The sequence below is a fragment of the Labeo rohita genome, chromosome 15 (assembly GCF_022985175.1).
Source record: "Labeo rohita strain BAU-BD-2019 chromosome 15, IGBB_LRoh.1.0, whole genome shotgun sequence".
Lineage (NCBI taxonomy): Eukaryota > Metazoa > Chordata > Actinopteri > Cypriniformes > Cyprinidae > Labeo > Labeo rohita.
Genome location: NC_066883.1, coordinates 23,078,640 through 23,102,271, shown reverse-complemented (window position 1 = coordinate 23,102,271; position 23,632 = coordinate 23,078,640). Strand labels below are relative to the sequence as shown.

General features: G+C 36.5%; 2 protein-coding genes across 2 annotated transcripts in view; both read left to right on the top strand.

Moving 5' to 3' along the window:
* pafah1b1a (platelet-activating factor acetylhydrolase 1b, regulatory subunit 1a) overlaps positions 1-12,038 on the top strand; it is a 44,346-nt gene extending 32,308 nt beyond the window's left edge. Inside the window, exons 7-11 of the mRNA XM_051128595.1 lie at positions 2,486-2,588; positions 2,927-3,155; positions 5,374-5,475; positions 5,554-5,710; positions 8,195-12,038. Of these exons, the coding sequence (XP_050984552.1) occupies positions 2,486-2,588; positions 2,927-3,155; positions 5,374-5,475; positions 5,554-5,710; positions 8,195-8,268 (665 nt within the window). The 3' untranslated portion in view covers positions 8,269-12,038. The remainder of the gene's footprint in view (positions 1-2,485; positions 2,589-2,926; positions 3,156-5,373; positions 5,476-5,553; positions 5,711-8,194) is intronic.
* Positions 12,039-13,823: 1,785 nt separating this feature from the next.
* mettl16 (methyltransferase 16, N6-methyladenosin) overlaps positions 13,824-23,632 on the top strand; it is a 44,138-nt gene continuing 34,329 nt past the window's right edge. The window contains exons 1-2 of the mRNA XM_051128594.1: positions 13,824-13,943; positions 14,556-14,696. Coding sequence (XP_050984551.1) covers positions 14,569-14,696 — 128 coding nt within the window. The 5' untranslated portion in view covers positions 13,824-13,943; positions 14,556-14,568. The remainder of the gene's footprint in view (positions 13,944-14,555; positions 14,697-23,632) is intronic.

Sequence of the window (23,632 nt, the reverse complement as noted above, 5' to 3'; positions counted from 1 at the left end):
GCTCAAAATACCCCACGGATTATTTTGAAAATGTGTATTTTCAGTGGAAGCAGAAACACGCCATTTTCATGCATGCCTCTTTAAATTCAAATGAGCTGCTGTTCCCCGCCCCCTTTTCCATAATAGGACTGTACCGTTACACCTTGTACTTCAGATACTCAAAGAAACTCCTGGTTTTGATTTATCATGTCTGTCATGCTAAAAATCATGCTTTATAAAGCCATATTAGTATAAACTTCTGATATGTTTTTCTGAGAACACACATCCAAAGCATGGACACAAAATATGGCTGTGGCATGTGAGTTCTAAACTCTAAACATCTTTCATGTCTTATTGCGCTTAAACCGTCAAATACACAGTTGGTTATGTCTGTGAAGGTAAACAGCTGGGAAAGAAATCGCAAAATCAAAATAATGGCACTGTGGGTGGAAACGTGCAGATTAAGGGGCGATAATATTATAATAACATCCGCTTACTACCGTAACCAGGGGAGCAAAATCTGAGCGGCTTGTTTTTTCACATGCTTTCAGAAAAAGGCTTATCCAAAAAGTCAGATTTTCATGATGCGTCACATTCAATAACTATGGATACATAATTCATGAGCCAATTTCACAAACTGTTTTATTTCACAAACTGCTATATATATAAGTTCACACTGCTGTGAGGCTTTGTCTAATATAGTAGCAATGGAAGTGATGGTAAATTTTGTTTTGTAAAAATTGTTCTCTGTTCTGACTGCTGTTTTCAGTCTCTTTCTGTTTATTTCCTCTTTTTGAAAGTTGTGAAAATGGTATTGTTGAGTTTTTCATTGGCTGTTTAAGCAAATGAGAATGCAAAAAATATATATTTGAGGTAATCTCCCATTCTATATTGCTATAGAAGGTTACCCAACAGTGACTTCTGCTTCTGAAAAACTCAGAAATGTGGAAGAAGGTCTGTTATATAAGTTAAAAATATATATATTTGATATACTTTTTATATATATATATATATATATATATATATATATATATAGATATATATATATAGATATATAGATATATAGATATATAGATATACTTTAAGATTTATTTTTAGAGTATTTTAACATTTCTTTTTCTCTCACTTAAATGGAAGTGAGATCCTGTCTCTGGTCTCAAAAAGCTGTTCCTTAGGATGTGCGCATGTTTAAAATCCTAATTGCTTGATAAATTTTAATAGCTTTGAAAATGTGAGCCTTCAGGCTTTTCCAATGGGAGATCACACCACGAGTGAATTTGCATTTTGTCTTACGGGTTCTGTATTATGTCAACATGTCTTCCCCTGTGTTAGATGGATAGTTAACACTTTAAGTGTCATGAAACCCCCCATTTCAGCTCGGGTCAGATCTCACCACAGGTTTGGAAAAGCGCAAAAACAGTCGGTGTGAAAAGCTGTGAAAGGGAAGGGGGATGGGGGCATAACTCTCTGCCATCCAACCACTTACATTCCATTAATGATGAAGTTCAAACCATATCAAAACCTTACTAATGCACACACAAATTCACGGTTTAATGCAAAAAATGTACAAATATTTAAACGGTTTTGTAAGCTGAGCTATCTGCATTTGCACCTTGCATCAAAATACACACATGTATATTTGCAGTGATTCAGGAATGGGTCAGATAGGTTGGCTAACAGTAAGATGGATAGAAAAATCTAGTTTAGAATTTCTAAATGTTTATTTATCTCTTGATGTTTCATGACAAAAACAAATCAAGTGTTCTCAGAATTTTCCTCAAGTCATTTGTAATCCATATCAAAAATGTGTAAATCCTGAGTGGTGATAATCCAAACAACGTGTGCGCCAGCTTGTAATATCCACAAATCCAAAGGCTCGTAATTTACACCCATCACTAAAGCTGGCATGTTGCCCCTAGACTAGGGTAGACTGTTCTAGCACAGATTTGAAGAGGTGGCAAAGGGACCCCCCTTCCTTCTGTTTGCAAGTCCCCCTTCTGCTCGCGCTCGCTCTCTTTCTCTCTTTCCGTCTCGCTTCGTGGGTCGGCTGCTTTAGCGGAAGATTAGGAGATTTGGACAGCAGTTTAATTATCCTCTTCGAGACGAGATAACATTTTGCGGTTCTCCCCCCCATATTTAAGACTGCTTTTTCTAGGCTACTTAGTTTCATCATCTATTCAGCAGCTTAAAAATGGCGTCCCATGTAATTAGCTCATCTCTTTCCCTGTGCTCTGTGAGAACAAAGCAGCCCAAGGCAAATTAGCAGCTTCTTATTCTCCATTAAAATGTTCAATATGTTTTAAAGCTTAACCACTCATTGTCAGACGCTAATGTGCATGACTGTTTGATTTGTATGGTAGAAATGTGTATATTATGTGCTGAATTCAAAAATGAATTCACTGTATCCATCTCAGACATTGTTGGCTTGTCTTTGAATGACAATTTCAGGACAATCTCGAATATTTTGTACTTAAGTCTTTTCTTTTCTTTTTTTTTTTTTCTTCAGGGCATGACCATAATGTTTCATCTGTAGCTGTTATGCCCAATGGAGATCACATAGTTTCTGCATCAAGGGATAAAACCATTAAAATGTGGGAGGTGGCCACTGGGTAAGTCGTTAATTTGAGATTTCTTAAGTTTGCATATTGGTTAGAAGTTCTGTTTTGGTGACCTTAGATGAATGTACCTAACGATCGCTTACTAAAACAAAACAGTCCTTTCAGTTACTGTATTGAGTTTCTTCAGCTTAAAAGCACCTGTGTAAATGTCAAACTGGTAACAAAGCGAAATTCTGCTTTCAAAGCATTTTTTTATGTTGTAATCAAATAGGGCGAACCTTTGATGTGACTTCCAAACACGTTTGAGATGGAGACTTTGCAGACGTTGTTTTATACCAGAAAGTTCTTGATGGTGTGATTTAAATCTGTTTGTTGCTGTTGCTAAACAGGTACTGTGTCAAGACGTTCACCGGTCACAGAGAGTGGGTGCGCATGGTGCGGCCCAATCAAGATGGGACCCTGATCGCCAGTAGTTCTAATGACCAGACGGTGCGCGTTTGGGTGGTGGCCACAAAAGAATGCAAGGCGGAGCTGCGTGAACATGAGCATGTTGTGGAGTGCATTTCTTGGGCCCCTGAAAGCGCCCATCCCACCATCCTTGAAGCGACTGGCTCAGAGGTGAGAGAAAACACAATAGGTTAAAGGTTTACATAGACCTTGCAGAATCTGCAAAATGTTAGTTGTTTTACCAAAATAAAAGGGATCATATAAAATGCATGTTGTTGTTTTTTTTTTAGTACTGACCGGAATAATATATTTCACATAAGTCGTTTGCATATAGTCCACAGGAGAAAATAATAGTTGAATTTATAAAAATGACCCTGTTCAAAAGTTTACATACACTTGATTCTTAATACCATGTTGTTACCAGAATGATCCACAGCTGTATTTTTTGTTTTATTGATAGTTGTTCATGAGTCCCTTGTTTGTCCTGAACAGTTAAACTGCCCACTGTTTTTCAGAAAAATCCTTTAGGTCCCACGAATTCTTTGGTTTTTCAGCATTTTTGTGTATTTGAACCCTTTCCAACAATGGATGTATGCCTCAGAAGGTAAAATGATGCATTAAGAGACAGGGGGTGAAAACTTTTGAATAGAGTGCAAAAGTGTTCATTTTTCTTATTTTTTCATTTAGTACTGTCCTTTAGAATCTACAGAAGACACATACATGTTTCCCAGAAGTCAAAATAAGTTAAATTTAACCTGATCTTAATGCATCATTTTCCCTGCTGAAGCATCAGTGAATGTTTGAACCTTCTGTAATTGCTGCATATGAGTCCCTCAGTTGTCCGTAGTGTAAAAAAAAGATGGATCTCAAAATCATGTAAACTTTTGGCCTTAACTGTATTTATGCCTTTCAATAATTGTTGATGCTTTCTAAAATGGCTTACATTAATGGCGCTTCCTAAATGAGATGATTCTTCTCAATTAACTCTCTACACTTTAGCCAGTGGACCTTTTTGCCCACAAAACTGTACCTTAGTGCTAAATTTTTAGTACTATTGTAAATCAAATTATATTTAGGTTTGTTCTTTTACTCTTCCTTTGTACTTTCTGTAATGCATCCACCACTGGTAATTAGTAGTAGTAGTAACATATACACAAAAGTAGTGCAGTAAAATACCAGAATTTCACAGAAGTTTACACAGAGGCTACAGGCAACCCTCTCTCAGATGCTATTACGGGTCAACCGGGCATTTTTTTCCACTTCTTTTATCCTTGCATTAAAATGTTTGAATCAATGGATCTTTGTTTTTGTTAATAATCAATGCATTATCTTTTGTCCAGATATTTGGAAATTTTTATTGGTCTCCTCTTTGCAGTGCCCTGTAAACACATTTTGATGAGCCCTTTGATTTTTCAACTGATGATCTAAATTTGTAATGTACAATGACTGCGAAATGACATAGGTGGTATTAGCGCTTTATGGCCTAAGGTGAAGAACGTACCATTTGGATCTTTTTTGCCAGTCTTATGATCAACCGTGTCCAATTTCATCTTTATCTGATGAAGCATTAGCCCTCACAGCATGTGGAAAACAGCCTTTAACCCTCACAGTAATTACTACTGTTAAGTAGAAGAAACTTTCTTCTCAATGTTTAAAAAATGAACACATTTAGTCAGTCATCTTTGATCTTGTCGAACCTGTTCAGGTGGAATTAAAACAATCTCTTGACACCACTGTCACAGATGTTAATTACAAAGCCTCGTATGTCATTACAGCAGCTCTGTCTGAAGGTACAAATGTGCCTGAACACACTTGCCTGAGCATGCCTGCCTCTCAGCGAGAGCAATTTTGTTTTTAATGCGTCTGTTCGCAAACCCCCCTCAAGCGGAGTTGGCCTTTTATGGATAATAGATAAGGCCTTGGATGTAATGACCGGCCATTCTTCGCAGAGCTATCTAAATGCATTATCACCCCAAAGACCTCTGCTCTTGTTATATCCCCCTTTTCATTGACTGCACGGGATGGCTTTCAGTGCTCTGTTTTGAGGTGTGGTATTCAAAGGACAGTAATTCATCAGAGTGGTATTATGACTGGATGTCTGTGATATATGCGGCTCTGCTAGAGTCTCAGCCACCACTAATGATGCTGTTTGTAGTGCATCAGTCTTAATAAAGCAGTTTCCTTAACATTGTTTTAGGTTAAAGGCTTACCTAGACATTATTGCATTCTTCTAGGAAGAACCATAAATATTTATCTGTACACAATTGCTGTGTGTGAGATGTTATGTATTTTCTACTGTCACAATAACAGTGTTTTCAGAACGAATGTTTGTTATTAGATAACAGCATAAAATGTTCAAAAGGTTAATATATTTGCTTTTTTCTGCCAGACCAAGAAGAGCGGGAAACCTGGTCCTTTCCTGTTGTCTGGTTCCAGAGACAAGACTATCAAGATGTGGGATGTGAGCACTGGCATGTGCCTTATGACACTGGTGAGTCAAGTAAATATTATTATATGAGCTTTATGCTTTAGTCTGAATCTGAAACATTTTGTTTGGTGTGGTCTTCAGGTTGGCCATGATAACTGGGTGCGTGGAGTTCTTGTGCACCCAGGAGGAAAGTTCATTGTGAGCTGTGCTGATGACAAGACTTTGAGGATCTGGGATTACAAAAACAAGCGCTGCATGAAGACCTTGAGTGCCCATGAACATTTTGTTACCTCTCTGGGTAAGCGGTCACTTAATGCTCATTTTCTTAATGCATATCGGATGTTTTGATGACCGAGAATGGGTAAAACTGCCTTTAAGAAGTGTACAGCACATTCTTATTTCCCCAAAGAGTGATTTTTCAGGTTGAGATCAAGTTTGTTATTCTACAAAAGGTAGTCCTGTCAGTCGTTGGCAGCATGTGAACCCTCCAGTCTTTTAACTGCCTGAGTCCAGATCTTTTTAGTGGATCAAGGCATTGAAGCTCTCTAGAGATGCATGATGTTATTCAGCTAGCTTCCCTATAGGCTCCTGTGAAGCTTTAAACTTGCTTTTAAAAGCACTTCAGTACACAGCATTCGTCTTTCAGACTATTGATTTGAAACAATGGTTTTGGTGTGAATAGAGAACCGAATGTTTGTTTGAGGCTTCAGGTCTCTTGAGCTGCCGAATCCTGCTATTTGAAGTGTTTTATGTATGTTTTAAAAGTCGAAATGTGTCATTTCTGTGCCATGGGCTTTACCAGATGGAATTGGTACAATTTAGATTTTTAAATCTAATTTTTCCCTCCTCTTCCACTGGTCAAATGATCAGGCAGCCCCACCCTTAAAGCATTAATTCATTTCCTGAATAAAAATTTTCTGATAATTTACCCACCCCAAATGTCATTTGAAATGTTCATGTCTTAAAAACATTCCAGGATTTTGCTCCATATAGTGGCACCCAATGGCACCCAACAGGGTGAAGGTTCAAATTGCAGTTTCAGTGCAGCTTCAAAGGGCTCTACATGATCCCAGCTGAGGAATAACGTTCATATCTAGAAAAACGTTTGTTCATTTTCCTAAAAAAAAAAAAAAGACTTTTTAACCACAAATGCTCATCTTGCACTAGCCCGACTTCACCCATTATGCAATCACATTGGGAAGGTCACGCGTGATGACGGCAGAAGTACTGACCCAGTGTTTACAAAGCGAATGTGCAAAGAAAGTCAAACGCCCTTTACAAAAAAAGTCACGCAATGATGTCAGACAATTTAGATGATGGAGAAAAATTTTTTTTACCCTACCTTTTTGAACTGGAGTACACAGACGAAAATTTGACAGAAAATTTGATTCAGTCTTAGTCATAGTCTTTTGGCTGAAATGCCATTTAGTTTTAGTTATATTTTAGTCATCTGAATTGTTTGTTTTAGTCTAGTTTTAGTCGACTAAATATCAGAAGTCTTTTGTTTGGTTACAGTGTAATGCATTTATTAAGCATTTCTCTAAAATTTCCAAACTCATTTGATATTAAGGCTTTATCATGATAGACACTAGGGGTGTAACAGTACACCGTCATACATAGGCTATAAAGTCTGCAGTATATATACACATACAAAGAATAAATACTTGTCATTTGTCAATAATGTCTAGGTAAGCCTTTAACCTAAAACAATGTTAAGGAAACTGCTTTATTAAGACTGATGCACTACAAACAGCATCATTAGTGGTGGCTGAGACTCTAGCAGAGCCGCATATATCACAGACATCCACTTGTCATTTACTTGTCAATCTGTCATTTACATAATAAATAATAGTTTAGCATTTGGATGCATCGCAAATATGGAAATATTAAGGAATATTTAGATTTGTGCCGAATGAGAGAGGTAGGATACAAGATCACAAAGCTGAGTGCGCAAGTATTTAAAGTAACATTATACTCCTTTGTCAGTAAGAGACGCGTTAAGAATCAGCACATGGTCACTGTCTAGTGGTCTTTGTTTTCAAGTGCGCAACTCCTGGCATTCGCTGTTCTTCTGCCGGCGGTTATCAAACAGAGTTGCATTACTGTGGGCGCCCCCTTCTGGATTGAGGGTGAATGGCCTGTATTCGCTGTAAGGCCTCATGCACCGAACCGAGATACCCGTACCGTGACGGTTCGCTACGAATATACATGTATCATTACACCCCTACTAGACACCCATTTAACTGCAGTGCCGTACAACATGCATTCAAATAAAACCACTTTTTATAAAGAACAAGAACATGGTCTTTTCACTGAAATACCAATGCTTATATAAGCTAATTATGCATTCTTTATCACAACTTGTTGACCACATTCTTCATTTTTTTTTAGCAGACATTTATTTCTATAAATAAATTTAGATTAATCTTTATTAGGGCTACTAAAGAGATTCAGTGAAGAGCAGTGAGTGTATTTCTTTTCTTGCTTGGTTAATATCAATGCTACAGACAATAGCAACTAAATTAGGCTGCTGTCTCTTTAAAACTGAATGCACAGATGCAATGTACTAATACATGTCCAATATTCTCCCAACTGTTTATGTTTACCTAAGACACAGTCGACTGTGTTTATGTGAATACTTGTCAAAACTGACAATTCAACATAATTTTGTGTGTATTTCTCAGTTCATGGAAGAAAGAAAGACATAAACACCTTGGATGATGTGGAAGTGAACTATTAAAGGATGTTTTCCTAAAGTACAATCTCTCTCATCTCTCCGCAGATTTCCACAAGTCAGCTCCGTACGTCGTCACCGGGAGCGTAGATCAAACAGTAAAAGTGTGGGAGTGTCGCTGATCGCACCCGCAGGACCCTTCACGACACCTCCACGCTCCCCTCCACCCCCCCCCCACCCCGCCCGGACCCCATTCCACTTCCCTCCTCAGCTTCCTCCTGCTCTTCTGGATGCACTCGAAAACACCACGGTTATCACCCACCGAGCTCCGGTTCAATAACGTGTCCTTTTATGTAAATTATTCTGGATGTAGATCGAGCTATTAAATGAAAAAAAAAAAAGTATTCTTGCATGGTGAATCCAAAACTGTATACTGTAAATTTACATAATGTTGTCTAGAAGTACCATAGGTTTAACACAGGCTGATCTTTCACTCAGCCTGACCTACCGAAGGCAGAAGCTGACTGGGTTAAAATGTAGGGCACTAAACTGATAATTTAATGACAGTGTCTTGATTTATTTTGTCTGTTTTGTTTTGTTTTGTTTTCTTCCACTGTCTTAGTCTGTTTGTGCCTAGCTTGGAGACCTTTCAAGGGGCAAAGGCTACAGAACGAACCTATAACGCTGAGGTGGAGAGTTAATCTGATGGGGCTTGTTATCGGAGTTATTCTGTAGCTTTGTTACATCACTTCTGGAGTGTACTTACCATTCTCTTCTTGTGGATTTAGATAACATTTAATGGTTGCATCTAAGAACGTTTCATGTGTTTTGTCTGGAAACCTTTGGGAATAAATCTTTGTACGCTTGTCATGACACGTCCTACTGAGAAGTACAATCCCAGAGACATGACGTTACACTGTAAGAGAGATTGTGCTTAATTATAGGAGTCAATTTGTATGCTACTCCTGCATCCAAAAAGCCATGCTGCATAGTGGGCGGCAAGAGTATTTTCTTTCTTTTCCCTCAATCAGAGATAGCTTTAGTAAAGATTTTGTTTTTGACCTCAACGGTCAGTTGTGTCACTCAGGAGCACTTCAACGTTTAAGTATAGTAACCGTTGCCTCTACGAAGCACTTGATTTGGCCTTCAAGTTGGATTCTGATGATTCTTCCTTTGTTTAATGATCTCGTTGCCCCTATGGCAGTTACGCTGAGTTCACGAAAGACATTTGACGTGGATATCGCAACCCTCAGTTTGGACCTAAGGTGCAAAGCATGACAAGGGCTCAAAGTTTCCTCTCATCAGGGGGGGATGTGCAAAAATCTGTCCTAAAAGAATGGGTGCAAAGATTTCCATGCTGATAAAATGGAACACTCGATACTATGGGAAGCTCAATCTTAGATAATAAACCTATTGAGGAGTTGAGGAGCTACAAACGAATGATCTGCCTGTTCTCTCTGTGGAGAGTCCTGATGGTGACTCCTATTGTAAAGGGATCTTCATACTGTGGACCATCCCTAAAATAACCACAGGTGCTCAAGCCATTACTTTAGTGTGACGAGTGGCACGTTCTTGCTATAAATGTACAAATGAATACACAATGGGAAATGATTTGATAAATCCTAAACATGGAGATAACCATTCCATATCTTTTGCGAAGACAAAAAACAATTAAATTGCACATCCCTGCTATTGTTAGATCTTCAGTCACGTCGGACTGAAGGCGTACGTGATGTAAGGCTTCAAAATGCATAACGGATATCATTTTAATTAGCCTTTTCATTCCAATGCAATTATATAATAAAGAATTCACTGCTTAACCATGCTATTATCAAGCGATTTCCTGTTGTGTGTGTGCTGGATGTACCTAATGCTGCTGAAAATCTGATAGTGACTAGTCTGAGATCTGTACCTGTCCACGTAGCACTGCTGCATGTAACCGTACTGAAGATTGAGCTGTCTGGTGGGGGAACCAACCATCATGAAATGCGCTATGATTGGTTTAAGAAGCTGGACGCCCTACCAGATAGGTCAGCTGGCATGCTAACTGTGGGCCGCTCAGTACGTGGTTGTAGAGGCCGATCTGTGTGTGCTTGTATGAAGGAAGATGACGACTTTATTTCGCTATGGGATTGTGGCAGACTGAGCAACCTAAGGGAGAAGTGTCAATCACAAGAAAAGCACCAGTGATTCCTTTTTTTAGTTTCTTGATGCTGGTGGAGACGATTGACATTTTGGTTCTTCAGTCACTTCGCTGTTTTATGAAGTACAGAAATACAGTTGAGGTTAAAAGTTAACATACACCTTGCAGAATCTGCAAAATGTTAATTATTTTACCAAAACAGGAGGGATCATACAAAATGCATGTTGTTATTTTTATATAGTACTGATCTGAATATGATATTTCACATAAAAGACGTTTACATATAGTCCACAAAAGAAAATAGTTGAATTTATAAAAATGACATACATACACTTGATTCTTAATACAGTGTTGTTACCTGAATGATCCACAGCTGTGTCTTTTTGTTTAGTGATAGTTGTTCATGAGTCCCTTGTTTGTCCTGAACAGAAACTGCCCGCTGTTCTTTGGAAAAATCCTTCAGGTTCGACAGGTTCTTTGGTTTTTCAGTGTTTTTGTGCTGAAAACGGTGAACTGTATGATTTTGAGATTCATCTTTTCACACTGAGGATAACTGAGGGACTCATATGCAACTATTACAGAAGATTCAAACGCTCACTGACGCTTTAGAAGGAACCAATGCATCAAGAGCTGGGGGGTGAAAACTTTTGGAATTTAAAGATCAGGGTAAATTTAACTTATTTTATCTACTGGGAAACATGTAAGTATCTTCTGAGGGGCAGTACTAAATGGAAAAAAATATGATATTTAGGCCAAAAAAGACAAATGTACACATCTTCATGCTGTTCAAAAGTTTTCACCCCCGGCTCCCAATGCATTGTTTTTCCTTCTGAAGCATCAGTGAGTGTTTGAACCTTCTGTAATAGTTGCATACGAGTCCCTCAGTTGTCCTCAGTGTGAAAAGATGGATCTCTAAACCATACAGTCATTGTTGGAAAGGGTTCAAATACACAAAAAAGCTGAAAAACCAAAGAATCTGTGGGACCTGTAGAATTTTACTGAAGAACAGCAGGCAGTTTAACTGTTCAGGACAAACAAGGGACATGTGAACAACTATCACTAAATAAAAAAAACAGCTGTGGATCATTCAGGTAATAACGCACATTATTAAAAATCTTTTGAACAGGGTCATTTTTATAAATTCAATTATTATTTTCTCTTGTGGACTATATGTAAACATTTTATGTGAAATATCATATTCAGGTCAGTACTAGATAAAAAAAATAACATGCATTTTGTATGTTGACTCCTATTTTGATGATAAAATTAACATTTTGCAGATTCTGTAAGGTGTATGTAAACTTTTGACCTTAACTGTATACTGAAGCTGTAAACCTAAACCAAAAAAGTGTGTAATTTTGGACAAAAATATCACTGAATTGCATCATTTGTAAGTTAAACATGTATTTACATTGTCCACAGTTTGTTGTCCCCATAAGCAGCGCTACTCCCTTACGATTGGCGTTTCTCAAGACCTTAAATGAAGGTCTTGCCTGGTTTGACAATGATGGTGTCCTGTTTCTGTGTGTCCAGAGAGAAGGTTTGCCATTCGCAGGTCCCAAACAATCCCACTGCTGCACATGCTGGATGGGTTCATGTACAGACAGACTCATGAAGGTCCTGTCTGTAGGTCCATCCTCCAGCCACAGGTCTATCATCAGCTATTACTTTGTGAATAGATTGGAGGCTTCAGACTTCACAGCTTGAATGGGACTTTTTGCTTTTTATGGTATCACTGTTCACACAGCCAATTGTTAACAATATATCTGGATGTTATTGTTTGCAACATAATTAAAGAAAAAATATGAATGTTTTGTCTGTTGGGAGTGATGCTGTATGAATGGAATCAAATAAGGAAGTGACACTGGTGACACTTAAGAGATTGCGCTTTAAAATTTGGCCACCTTATCCACCTAATTTTTGCTGTAAAATATTTATGTAAATTTTATGGATCTGGCTTCCTGTGTCATCCGCATCCAGCTATTTTTAGCTGTGCAAAACAGCACATTTTGCTGCTTGATATCGCAGATTGGTGTGTCTTACCATATTATTTTAATGTATTATTTAAATTATGAACACACTGGTTTTTAGTGCAGTTTTACCGTTTACTGCATGTTGTTATTCTTCTTGTTATTTCCCTATAGCTGCTAATGAACTGGAAGTCTCAGCATTATGGCTGCATTGAAGAATAAGGTGGATGGGTTACAAAACAAGAGCAAAACAAAAAGAATGAAAAACTGTTACAGTGTATTCGAATGTATGGTTTAATTTTAAAGAAAGTGAATTGAAATACAAACATGAAATGAGATACAACATACCAAATAACCAAAAAAAAAAAGCTAATTTTGATAACTGTACAAGGTAAAAATGGTTTGGCCACTAAACAAATATATAAACAAAGTTATTATCATGTACACTAGCAGTCAAAAGTTTTTGAACAGTAAGAATGTAAATGTTTTTTTAAGAAGTCTCTTCTGCTCAGCAAGCCTGTAATCATTTGATCCAAAGTACAGCAAAAACAGTAAAATTGTGAAATATTTTTACTATTTAAAAAAACTGCTTTCCATTTGAATATAATTTGAAATGTCATTTATTTCTCTATTTTCAACGCTAAATTTTCAGCATCATTACTCCAGTCTTCAGTGTCACATGATCCTTCAAAAATCATTCTAATATGCTGATTTGCTATTTAAAAAACATTTATTATTATTATTATTATCAATATTTAAAACAGTTGAGTGTGATGAATAAAAGATCCAAAGATCAGCATTTATCTGAAATAAAAAGTTTTTGTAAAATTACACACTATAACATTTAAAAGCTTGGAGTCAGTGTGTGTGTGTGTGTGTGTGTGTGTATGTATATATATATATATATATATATATATATATATAATTAGGAAGAAATAATAGAAATTAATGCTTTTATTTAGCAAGGATGCTTTAAATGGATCAAAAGTGATGATTAAGACGTTGATCATGTTACAAAAGATTTTTATTTCAGATAAATGCTGTTCTTCTGAACTTTCTATTCATCAAAGAAACCTGAAAAATTCTACTTTTTAAAATAATAATAAGAAATGTTTTTTGAGCAGCAAATCAGAATATTAGAATTATTTCTTGATCATTTGTCTAAAGTCATGATGATAAAAATTCAGCTTTGAATTCAAAGGAATAAATGACATTTTAAAATATATTCTAAGAGAAAACAACAGAAAAAATAGTTATTTTAAATAGTACAAATATTTTACAATTTGACTGTTTTTGCTGTAAAAAATAAACCCAGGCTTGGTGAGCAGAAGAGACTTCTTTAAAAAACATTAAAAACATTTTGACTGGTAGTGTAAAGAAAACAATAAAAAAGAAATGGGGAAAAAATCTGAAAATACAATGCAATAAAGTTCTTGTAAACTAATTGTAAGAGGTGAAATATATATTTACTATATTATATATATTTGCTTTTGAGTGTGTATATATATATATATATATATATATATAGCCAAGAATATCGAGATAAGCGCAATATTTTTTTTTTCTGTCTAATCTCGAGTGTTATTAAATAAACCGATTCCATGACGCCATATGTGTGCGCCGTCGCAGAATTGTGACTAAGGCGGAACTCTGGAACAAACAGTTGAACGTTGGGACAACGTGATTTGCCAATGACAGCCAAGAGTGCTGAACACTGAGAAGTTACTGAAGTTTTCGTTCATCGGTATTTATTAATTTTTCCAATCTATCGAAACGGTAGAGTGTCGCTTGTGCTGTTCGTTACATATGCATGTTTGCAGTGTGTTATCTGGTGGATCAGTTAGCTGTTAGGCTAACTAATTCTTTTAGCATATCTCAAGAGAATTAGTCCTGCAAACTTGTAGTTTGTCATCATTTATTACATTACACACAGACAATATGTTGTCTGTAAATAGACACAGTCTGCAATAACAGCACATGTATCGCACTTTAATTAAAGCACATGGTTAACAAGACTTAAAGCAACAGTTCACAAAAAACAAACTTCTGCCAATATTTACTCACCCTAATGTTTTTCCAAACCGGTATTATTACTGTCTTATTTGTAATAAGATGTTAGTGACATTAGTGGCTGACTGTTTCAGTCACCATTCAGTTTCATATCATCTTGTTTTTTTAATACAATGAAAGTGAATGGTGACTACAGCGGTCGTTCGGCCTAATGTATCTCAATACGTTTATACATGTTTGGAACAATATCACAGGATTTAATATGGGTGTTAACTAGCCCTTTGAAACGGTTTATGACTTTGTTTTGATTGCTGTTTGTGGTGTCATGTGCACTTTGTTTTTGCAGTGTTGCAGAAAGAATGGCGCTGAATAAATCCATGCATCCTCGAAACCGTTATAAGGATAAACCTCCAGACTTTGTGTATCTGGCCTCCAAATATCCTGAATTCCAGAAGCACGTGCAGACCACACTAACCGGCAGAGTGACGTAAGTCATGTTGTGTTTTACCATTTTTAACGTGTCATAAGACTTGCTAGAGGAATTATGATGCGAGACATAAAAGTGTTGTTCTGTTCTACCATTGTGAGAGAAAGAAAGACTGATCTGTCTTGAAAGACAATATTTTATTTATTTTTTAATCTGTGCTTTGCTTTTGAGTAAATTGTGATATCTAATCTAGAAATTCCAGACCAAACAATCACTCTTAGACATATCAGAGAATATTATTTATTTAGATTTTATGTAGATTTGATTATTTGATCAAAAACACAGTAATACTGTGAAATATTATTACAATTTAAAATGGCTGATTTCTATTTGAATATATTTTAAAATGTAATTTATTTCTGTGATGGCAACGCTGAATTTTTTAGCATCATTACTGTTGTCATCAGGTGTCATATGATCCTTCAGAAATCATAATAATAGGCAGATTTGCTGCTTAAGAAACATTTTTTATTATTATAAATGTTAACAAATGTTGTGCTGCGTAATATGTTTGTGGAAAGCTTGATACATTTTTTCAGGATTTTTGTGATAAATAGAAAGTTCAAAAACATTTATTTGAAATAGAAATATTTTCTAACATTTAGATGTCTTTGCCATCACTTTTGGATTTAATGCATTCTTAGTAAAAATATTAATTTCTCCAGAGAAATTACTTTCCATTAATGTTTAATCACACTTTTTTTTTCCATGTAATGACTTTAAACTGGTATAGAAGAAAAGTTATTTTCTAAAAAAAAAAAATTACAATTCCAAACTTTTTAACCATAAATGCTCATCTTGTCTAGCTCTGTGACATCTACTCCAAATTGGTCTATTGCATGTGAGTGTTTTGACAAGATGATCAAAATAAAAGTAATTTCCAGATAAAACATTATGAAATATTTTACTTACCATTTGTGATGCAGCTGCAATCAGATCTAGTACCGCTTCATCTTTCAGCAAATGTTTCTTTGTGAACTCTCTGTGACACTATGCCTCGTTTACAAAACATAATGCTCTGAACAATCCTCAGACACGATACACTTGTTCCTGACTTTAGGATCCTTTTGATATCTATACATTTATACAAAAATGTGAATGAGCTGTTTAAACCAAGCACGTCAAAGCGAATGTTCTTTCACTCCATTTGGCCAGTTAATGACAGAATCAAGTGCGCAAACTGTGTCAGAAAGCAAACGCGCATCTGTATACTGTATCCAGTAGAGGTCGACCGATATTGGATTTTACAGATACCGATAACTAGGTTGGACCACACTGACCGTTATCGATTAATCAACAGATAGTTTTTAAAATGGATTCTGAGCGGAAAATAAATAGTGCACTACTATTCCAAAAAAAAGTAGCCTACTGAACCATACTTTGTAAATTAATAAAAATATTAATATTAATTATATATTGATCATTACAGTTAGTTCATTAATGTTAACAAAAGCAACTAAACATTTTAAAATGTATCAGTAAATGCTGAAATTAACACACTATAACAAGGAACAATACTTATATTCTACAGCTTTTATCAATCTTAATATTACAAATGGACTCGTATTATAAAATTGTTACCATTACATCAACAATCAAGCTAAAGATGGCCATCTTTAAATATCTACACGAAGGCCACAGTATTGAAATTACATATGGATATTGTGCACCTTCACAATTTAACTGCTTCTATTCTAGAACATTTGTGGTTATGTAATCAAAATATAAAAATATGTTAGTCACACAATGGGCAAAACTGCAGCGCTGCGTCTAGAAGAAGTCGCGGCTATCCCGTATCACACACACCGGACGCGTCGCGTTCAATTCAAGCGGCAGTCTACTTTATTTGATCACCAAACGGGCAAAAGTATAATGCTGTCTCCACCAATGCAGCATATAGTCAACAAATTCATCACTTAGTAATGACATGAAAACATGTACTACAGTATACTGTGAACACCGTTTCGCTGTTGATTTACTAAATCTGCCTTTGAAGTGTCCCGCTCTGTGCAGTGCGCAGTGTCATGTGTCTAAACAAACGGCACGTGCTGTCAGTGATTTCCGCCACTAGAGGCTGCTCTTGTGCTGTACAAAGACTATAGGGACTTTGCTATATAATGACGACCTTCTCAGCCGCTCCAGCAACGGACCCAACCCAGAAAAAAATATCGGCATGGATTTTTGCCGATAACCGATAGTTCCGCCAATCAACTATCGGTGCTGATTAATCGGCAAAACCGATACGGTTGACCTCTAGTATCCAGTGTAAACTAGATAACCGCAGTAATTTCTATTTGCTTTTGATGCAACATGACACTCGTATTCATCGTAATCATCAGCCATTAGCCATTGAACACAAGTGGGCGGGGCCTATAGTGAAAAGATGACAGTTCGTTGATGCCTTGCTCTGGAGGCAGTGTTTATGCAAATGTTTGTGCCAGGAAGATGTTATCTTGCACCTCAGATCCAAACGAGCTGTTTTTGGGACTTGATTAAATAAATACTTTATTTATAATGAGGAGGATGCTTTAAGTTATGAAACTTGCAGGAGGTAACAAACAGGCAATCTGTCCCTAATAAATTCACTAATACAAATTTTAGATCATATTTAATGCTCACAACCTGGTTTGTTGATGTCTGCTCGGTTGCATGTAGTCTCAGAGGAGTCAGCTTTTCTCTCCTTTGGCTTTGTAAAGGGAGATGAGTTATTTGCGGATCAATAATCACATTGGCGCAGTATTTTAGGCCTGTCCCATTGAAGAGGCTGCTATGATTGGATGAGCTTCCTGCTGCGACTGTCGATACACAGCAGCGCATCCAGGGCTCCAGGGGAGGGACGAGCTCGTGCTGTTGTCAGAAAATGAACTTGACAAGCAGCACTCCTCTCTGGGAAAATTGCCTGTGTTTTTTTTCCCCTTCTCCTCGTCGTCTTTCATTTTTTTTAGCCCCACTTGCAAGATTAGTTTTCGGTCTAATGGGAATCATCTTGAGCAAACGCCCTACAGTCATGTCTGAGGCTGAACATCTTGCATTTTTTTGCCAAGTCTCCATATTTCCAGTCAGTCCCACTTGGTTGTGCACCGTTACTGTTGACCTTGCCAAGAGGTGTGCGGTTCTTTCTCGTCCCAAAGGCTTCAGAGGTAGTGCATGCAAATCAGCCGCTGTGCCTACAGGGTTTCAGCTTAAAGAAACAGCCGATGTTCGGCTCACTGAAGTCTTGACTGGAGCAAAGATCTCAGCCTCTGGGAGTTTAACGCTTGAGGTGCCAGAGAGCGGTTTCTCAAATCTCTTGGGTTTCTTCCGTTTTGCCCTGGCTCAGGTCTCTGGAAAGTCTCCACAGTGTTAGCCAAGCCTGGGGGTTTGTATCGCACACAAAAGTTTTTACAGGCTCAGCCTCCATCGTTATTTTACCCATTGTTTTGGACCCTGAAAGAAAGAGCGCTGTGATTATGCATGCATGAGAGGAAGCAGGAATCTCGGATGCTCCTTTTCGATACCGGGCTGTTTCTTGCCTATATCTGTAGGAAAGCACTGCAGATGTGCACTACAGAGCTGTGGAGTGGCAGGTGGAAAGGGGCACAAAAGCGTCCTGGAGCGGAAGAACGGCTCGAGTGTTTGAGAGGTGGAGGGCAGGAGATTGTAATTGGGACACAGAGATATGAAATATGTCAGGTGGTGTGTGTGGGAGTGACGGTGACTCTGTTTCAGAGTATTGTCTCTGATCAGTGACTTTTGATCATCGTGGAACTAGTGTTGTCACGGTACCAAAATTTCAGTATTCGGTACCAATACCAGTGAAAATTTCCAATTTCGGTACCAAATCAAAACACAAAAACATGAATTGAACAACACACTATTTTTATTTATAACAAACAAAAATAAAACAAAGTTTTGACTTGGAAGCTGGTATTTTGAGCTGAGGTGATGAAGCATTTGCTGGAATCCCCATTTTTCACTGTATAAACTGGCACTTAATCCATACATGTGAATTCAGCAACAGCTCGGTTCAATTTTCTTGCCTCAGGTGAGTTTTTGTCGTACTTCTGCTGCTGAAAAGCATCTGGAACCATTGTCTGCTTAGGAGTTTGGTTCGTGGTCTTCTTTAGCCTGCAGCTGTAAAAGGAAAATATAATATACTTCAGTAAAACAATGGGCTGAGTCTGACTAAATGCAATATTAGACTGACACCAGCTAAACAGAACTTTATATTTAACTTTTCAGTAAATAACAAACCTCAGCTTTTTATAACAAAGTTAGATAAGATTACTTATATTGAGTGTATGATATCAAGGTTACACAGACGGAAACTGTAGTATTAAAAACACTTTACAAAAAGATTCCAATTAACATGACTTAAACAAGTGTTACATAACAATTATTCTTCTTAATTTCAAAATGTATTAATAATTTATTTTAAATTAAAAGTTGTATCTGTTGACATTATTTCACGCACAATGAACAAACATGAACGATCAAATGTTTGTGTAAAACAACATTCACACACATTAATTAATGTTCACTCACTGTAACTTGATGTTAGATAATATATTAAGTCATGTTAATGAATGGTATCTTTTACCAAACTATACAGGACTGTATTTGACTGTACTTTTATTTAATCAAACTGCGCAAACTATATTTCATAGCCTAGAACTGCTTTTCTGATGGACCGATTTTAAGGCTATAAACATTAACTGTACATTTGTTCTCTAACACACATATTTTAGCTACACAGGTCATTTAAAAGCCTCAGGTGTGTAAAAATAGTAGACAATCATGTCCTGTTTTTTTTTTTTTTTTTTTTTTTTTTTTTTAATAAACGCTATAGGAGCATTAAACACTTAATAAAAAAGTTGATTCTAATACTCACGTTAGCATTAGCCGCGCTTATGCTAACGATTAAATAAGCAAATTGCGATGTTTATTTAAGGTATAATTTTTATATAAATTATACCTTAAATACAATAATATAAAATTAAATTAAAAATTACCTGCTTGAACTCTTTCATTAAATCTGGGTGTCGGTCTTTGAGGTGTTTTATTAAGTTCGATGTATTTCCTCCTTTTGAGAGAGAACTTCGATGACACCGTTTGCAATGGGTTTCTGATGATCTATGATGTTGCCCTTGTCATCAGTCGCAAATACAAAACATTTCCACACGTGGCTCCTTTCTTTTCAACAAGCGGATTCAGAGCAGCCGCATCAGCAGCACCACCGGTCACCATGTCTCTGTGCTTTTATGAAGAAGACGCAACTGTGCAGTTCGCACTTTTCGCATAGCGCAGCAAGAACCGGGTTGACCGGGTGCTCGGTACCACCGGTACTTAAGAAAACCTGATACCGTAACATTTAATTTTTTTTAGTACCGACTTGGTACCGAAGTACCGGGTCTGTTGACAACACTACGTGGAACTGAGAAAGGATGTTGAAGAGTGGCTGACCAGTAGGGGTTTTTCAGTAGCGGAGATGATGGTATCTGTCATTGTTTACTCACACAAGTTGTTCTAAACCTGTATAAGTTTCTTTCTTCTGTTGAACACAAAAGAAGATTTTTTTAAGAATGTTGGTAGCCAAACAGTTGACGGTAGCCATAGTATTTTTGTCTATACTATCAGTCAATGGCTAACGTCAGCTGTAGCCAATGTAATTTATTCCTGTGATGCAAAGCTGAATTTTCAGCGTCATTACTCCAGTCTTCAGTGCCACATGATCCTTCAGAAATCATTCTAAAATGCTGATTTGCTGCTCAAGAAACATTTATTGTTATCGTCAATGTTTGTATTTTTTGATTCATGTTTTTTGGAAACCATCATACATTTTTGTTCAGGATTCTTTGATGAGTAGAAAGATCAAAAGAACAATGTTTATTTAAAAAAAAAAAAATCTATATCTTTAGTGTTATTTTAATATGTCCTTGCTGAATAAAATTATTAATTTCTTTTAAAAAAAATATAAAAAATTAAACTTGCAAACCACTAAACATTAAACATTGAATGGTAGTGTATGTTATCAAACAATTTAATTTAAAGACATGTTTAATGTTTAAATTAACATATTTACATGTAACACATGCACCACATTGCTGCAGAAAAGTAAAAATATAATTTATTCTACATAGTATTTTCTAAAATATTTAGAAACAATTAATAAAACAATGTGAGCTTGATAAAAAACAAATGTTTAAAACAGTATGTTCTTCAGAGAGCAACTTCTTGATTTTTCTGTAATACTTTTAGATTTTTATAAAAATGTTAGATTTGTTTTTTTAATTGTTAAAATGATTAGACATATTTCAAGTTTAAATTAACATATTTACATTCACCATGTTGCTGCAGAAAATAAAATATATATAATTTTTTTTTATTATTATTTTTCATCCTTCCCACAAATTCTTTGTTTTTTCAGCATTTTTGTGTATTTGAACCCTTTCCAACAATGACTGTATGATTTTGGGATCCGTCTTTTCACACTGAGGACAACTGAGAGAGTCATGTGCAACTATTACAGATGGTTCAAATGCTCACTGATAATTCATAAGGAAAAGCAACGCATTAAGAGCCGGGGGGTGAAAACTTTTGAACAGAATGAAGATTTTTCTTATTTTGCCTTAATATCATATTTTTGCATTTAGTACTGCCCTTCAGAAGCTACAGAAGATAGGTACATGTTTCCCAGAATAAGTTAAAAATAAGTTAAATTTTCCCTGATCTTCAAATTCCAAAAGTTTTCACCCCCCTTAATGCATAATTCTTCCTTCTGGAGCATTGGTGAGTGTTTGAACCTTCTGTAATAGTTGCATATGAGTCCCTCAGTTGTCCTCATTGTGAAAAGATGGATCTCTAAATCATACAGTCATTGTTGGAAGGGGTTCAAATACACCAATATGCTGAAAAACCAAAGAATCTGTGGGAACTGAAGGATTTTTCTGAAGAACAGCAGGCAGTTAACTGTTCAGGATGAACAAGGGCCTCATGAACAACTATCACAAAACAAAAAAACAGCTGTGGATCATTCAGGTAACAACACCATATAAGAATCAAACGTATGTAAATTTCTGAACGGGGTCAGTCAACCAAATATGAGTAATTTGAGTGGTGTTTTACTTGTGTGTTGTGTTATATTGTTTGTATTGTTGCATGTAATATCACAAAGAGAGCTGTATTTGGCCTGTCTTCCCTCGCCCACAGCACCGATCCTGTCTGGTCACGTCACATTTCCTCAGCAGGAGAAGTCATTATAGCGTGACACAGACAGAGAGAGAGAAGCAGAAGAACAAAAGAGAGCCAGGCTGTAGAGTGTTGTCGTGTTCACAGCCCCAGACTGTATTGACGTCTGTGCACCTGGAGAGGCTCAGCTGATAGCATTAGTCTGTCCATCTTTCTGCTGGCTTTTCTCTCAGGTGTGCTGTCAGGTCTGGCCGCGGAGGCTCTTTTTGAAGATGCGGCTTGAAAAGAGCCCCGTGTTTCCTCACCCTTTGATTCCTAATGATGGTTTTGAAAATTCTAACAACGCCCCTGGAGCTGTTCACCTCTGCGGTCTAATTAGCAAGGCTGCCCAGCCGGTCCACCACAGACTCCCTCCTCTGTTAGCATTGTTGTTTCTTCTTCTGGTCTACAAATCTGTGCGTTGTCCTTATATAGAGCATACAGAGCATACAAATCTCTTTTTATCTTTTTAAATCTGTTTAAGATGATTATTTATTGTTTATCATTCTATACTGGATATTATGTATTAACCGATAATGGATATTTAAAGGGATAGTTCACCCAAAAATAAAAATTAGCCCATTATTTACTCTCCCTCAAGCCATCCTAGGTGTATATGACTTTCTTCTTTCAGACATGTATAATCAGTTATATTAATAATTGTCCTGGCTCTTCCAAGATTTATAATGGCAGTGAATGGGTGTTGAGATTTTGAAGCCCAAAAAACAGCATCCATCCATCATAGAAAGTACACTACATGGATCCGGAGGGTTAATAAACACATACACCTAGGATGACTTGAGGGTGAGTAAATCATGGGGTAATTTTAATTTTTAGGTGAACTATCCCTTTAATTGTTTGTTTATTTGGACTATTTTTACATTTGATTACTTTTGCTGTCATCTTGAAGGTAATTTTTAAAACACTTTAATAACACTGTTAAATGTAATCTTTAGCAAATCTCAAAATGACAAATATCATTGCTGATTTTAATATTTTTCATTATGTTGTGATTCCTAAATTTAATTCAGATGATTTTAGTTTTTAGTGTTTTTTTGGAGGGTTATTATTGTTTATTTATTATTATTTAATTTTTTTATTATTTTAAAAATGTATAATTTTGATATTAATTTTCATTGACCTTTAATGCACAAAATTAAAGACTTGCAGTTAAATGAGTGAGATGTTAAAGGAGAAGTCCACTTCCAGAACAACACAAATAATTTACTCACCTTCTTGTCATCCAAGATGTTCATGTCTTTCTGTCTTTAGTCGTGAAGAAATTTCAGGAAAAGCATTTCAGGATTTTTGTCCATATAATGGACTTCATTGGTGCCCCGATTTTGAACTTCCAAAATGTAGTTTAAATGCAGTTTCAAAGTGCTCTAAAGGATCCCAGCCAAGGAAGAAGGGTCTTATCTAGAGAAACGATTGGTCATTTTTTTCAGAATTTGTTTTTAATACTTTTTAAGCACAAAAGCTTGTGTAGCACAGGCTCTGGGATGCGCGTTCACAATGCTACGTACTATTGAATCGCGTCGAAAGGTCACGCCGAACGTAGGCGAAACTAAAAACCCAGTGTTTACAAAGCGAACGCGCAAAGACTAAGAAAGAGCAAGTAAGTTTGTAAACGCTGTTTACAAACAAAAAGGTACAACCATACTAGGTAGCCTAGTTGTGCTGTATGTTTGTTTATGGGTACAGTTTGCACAATATAAATGCCTTTAAAT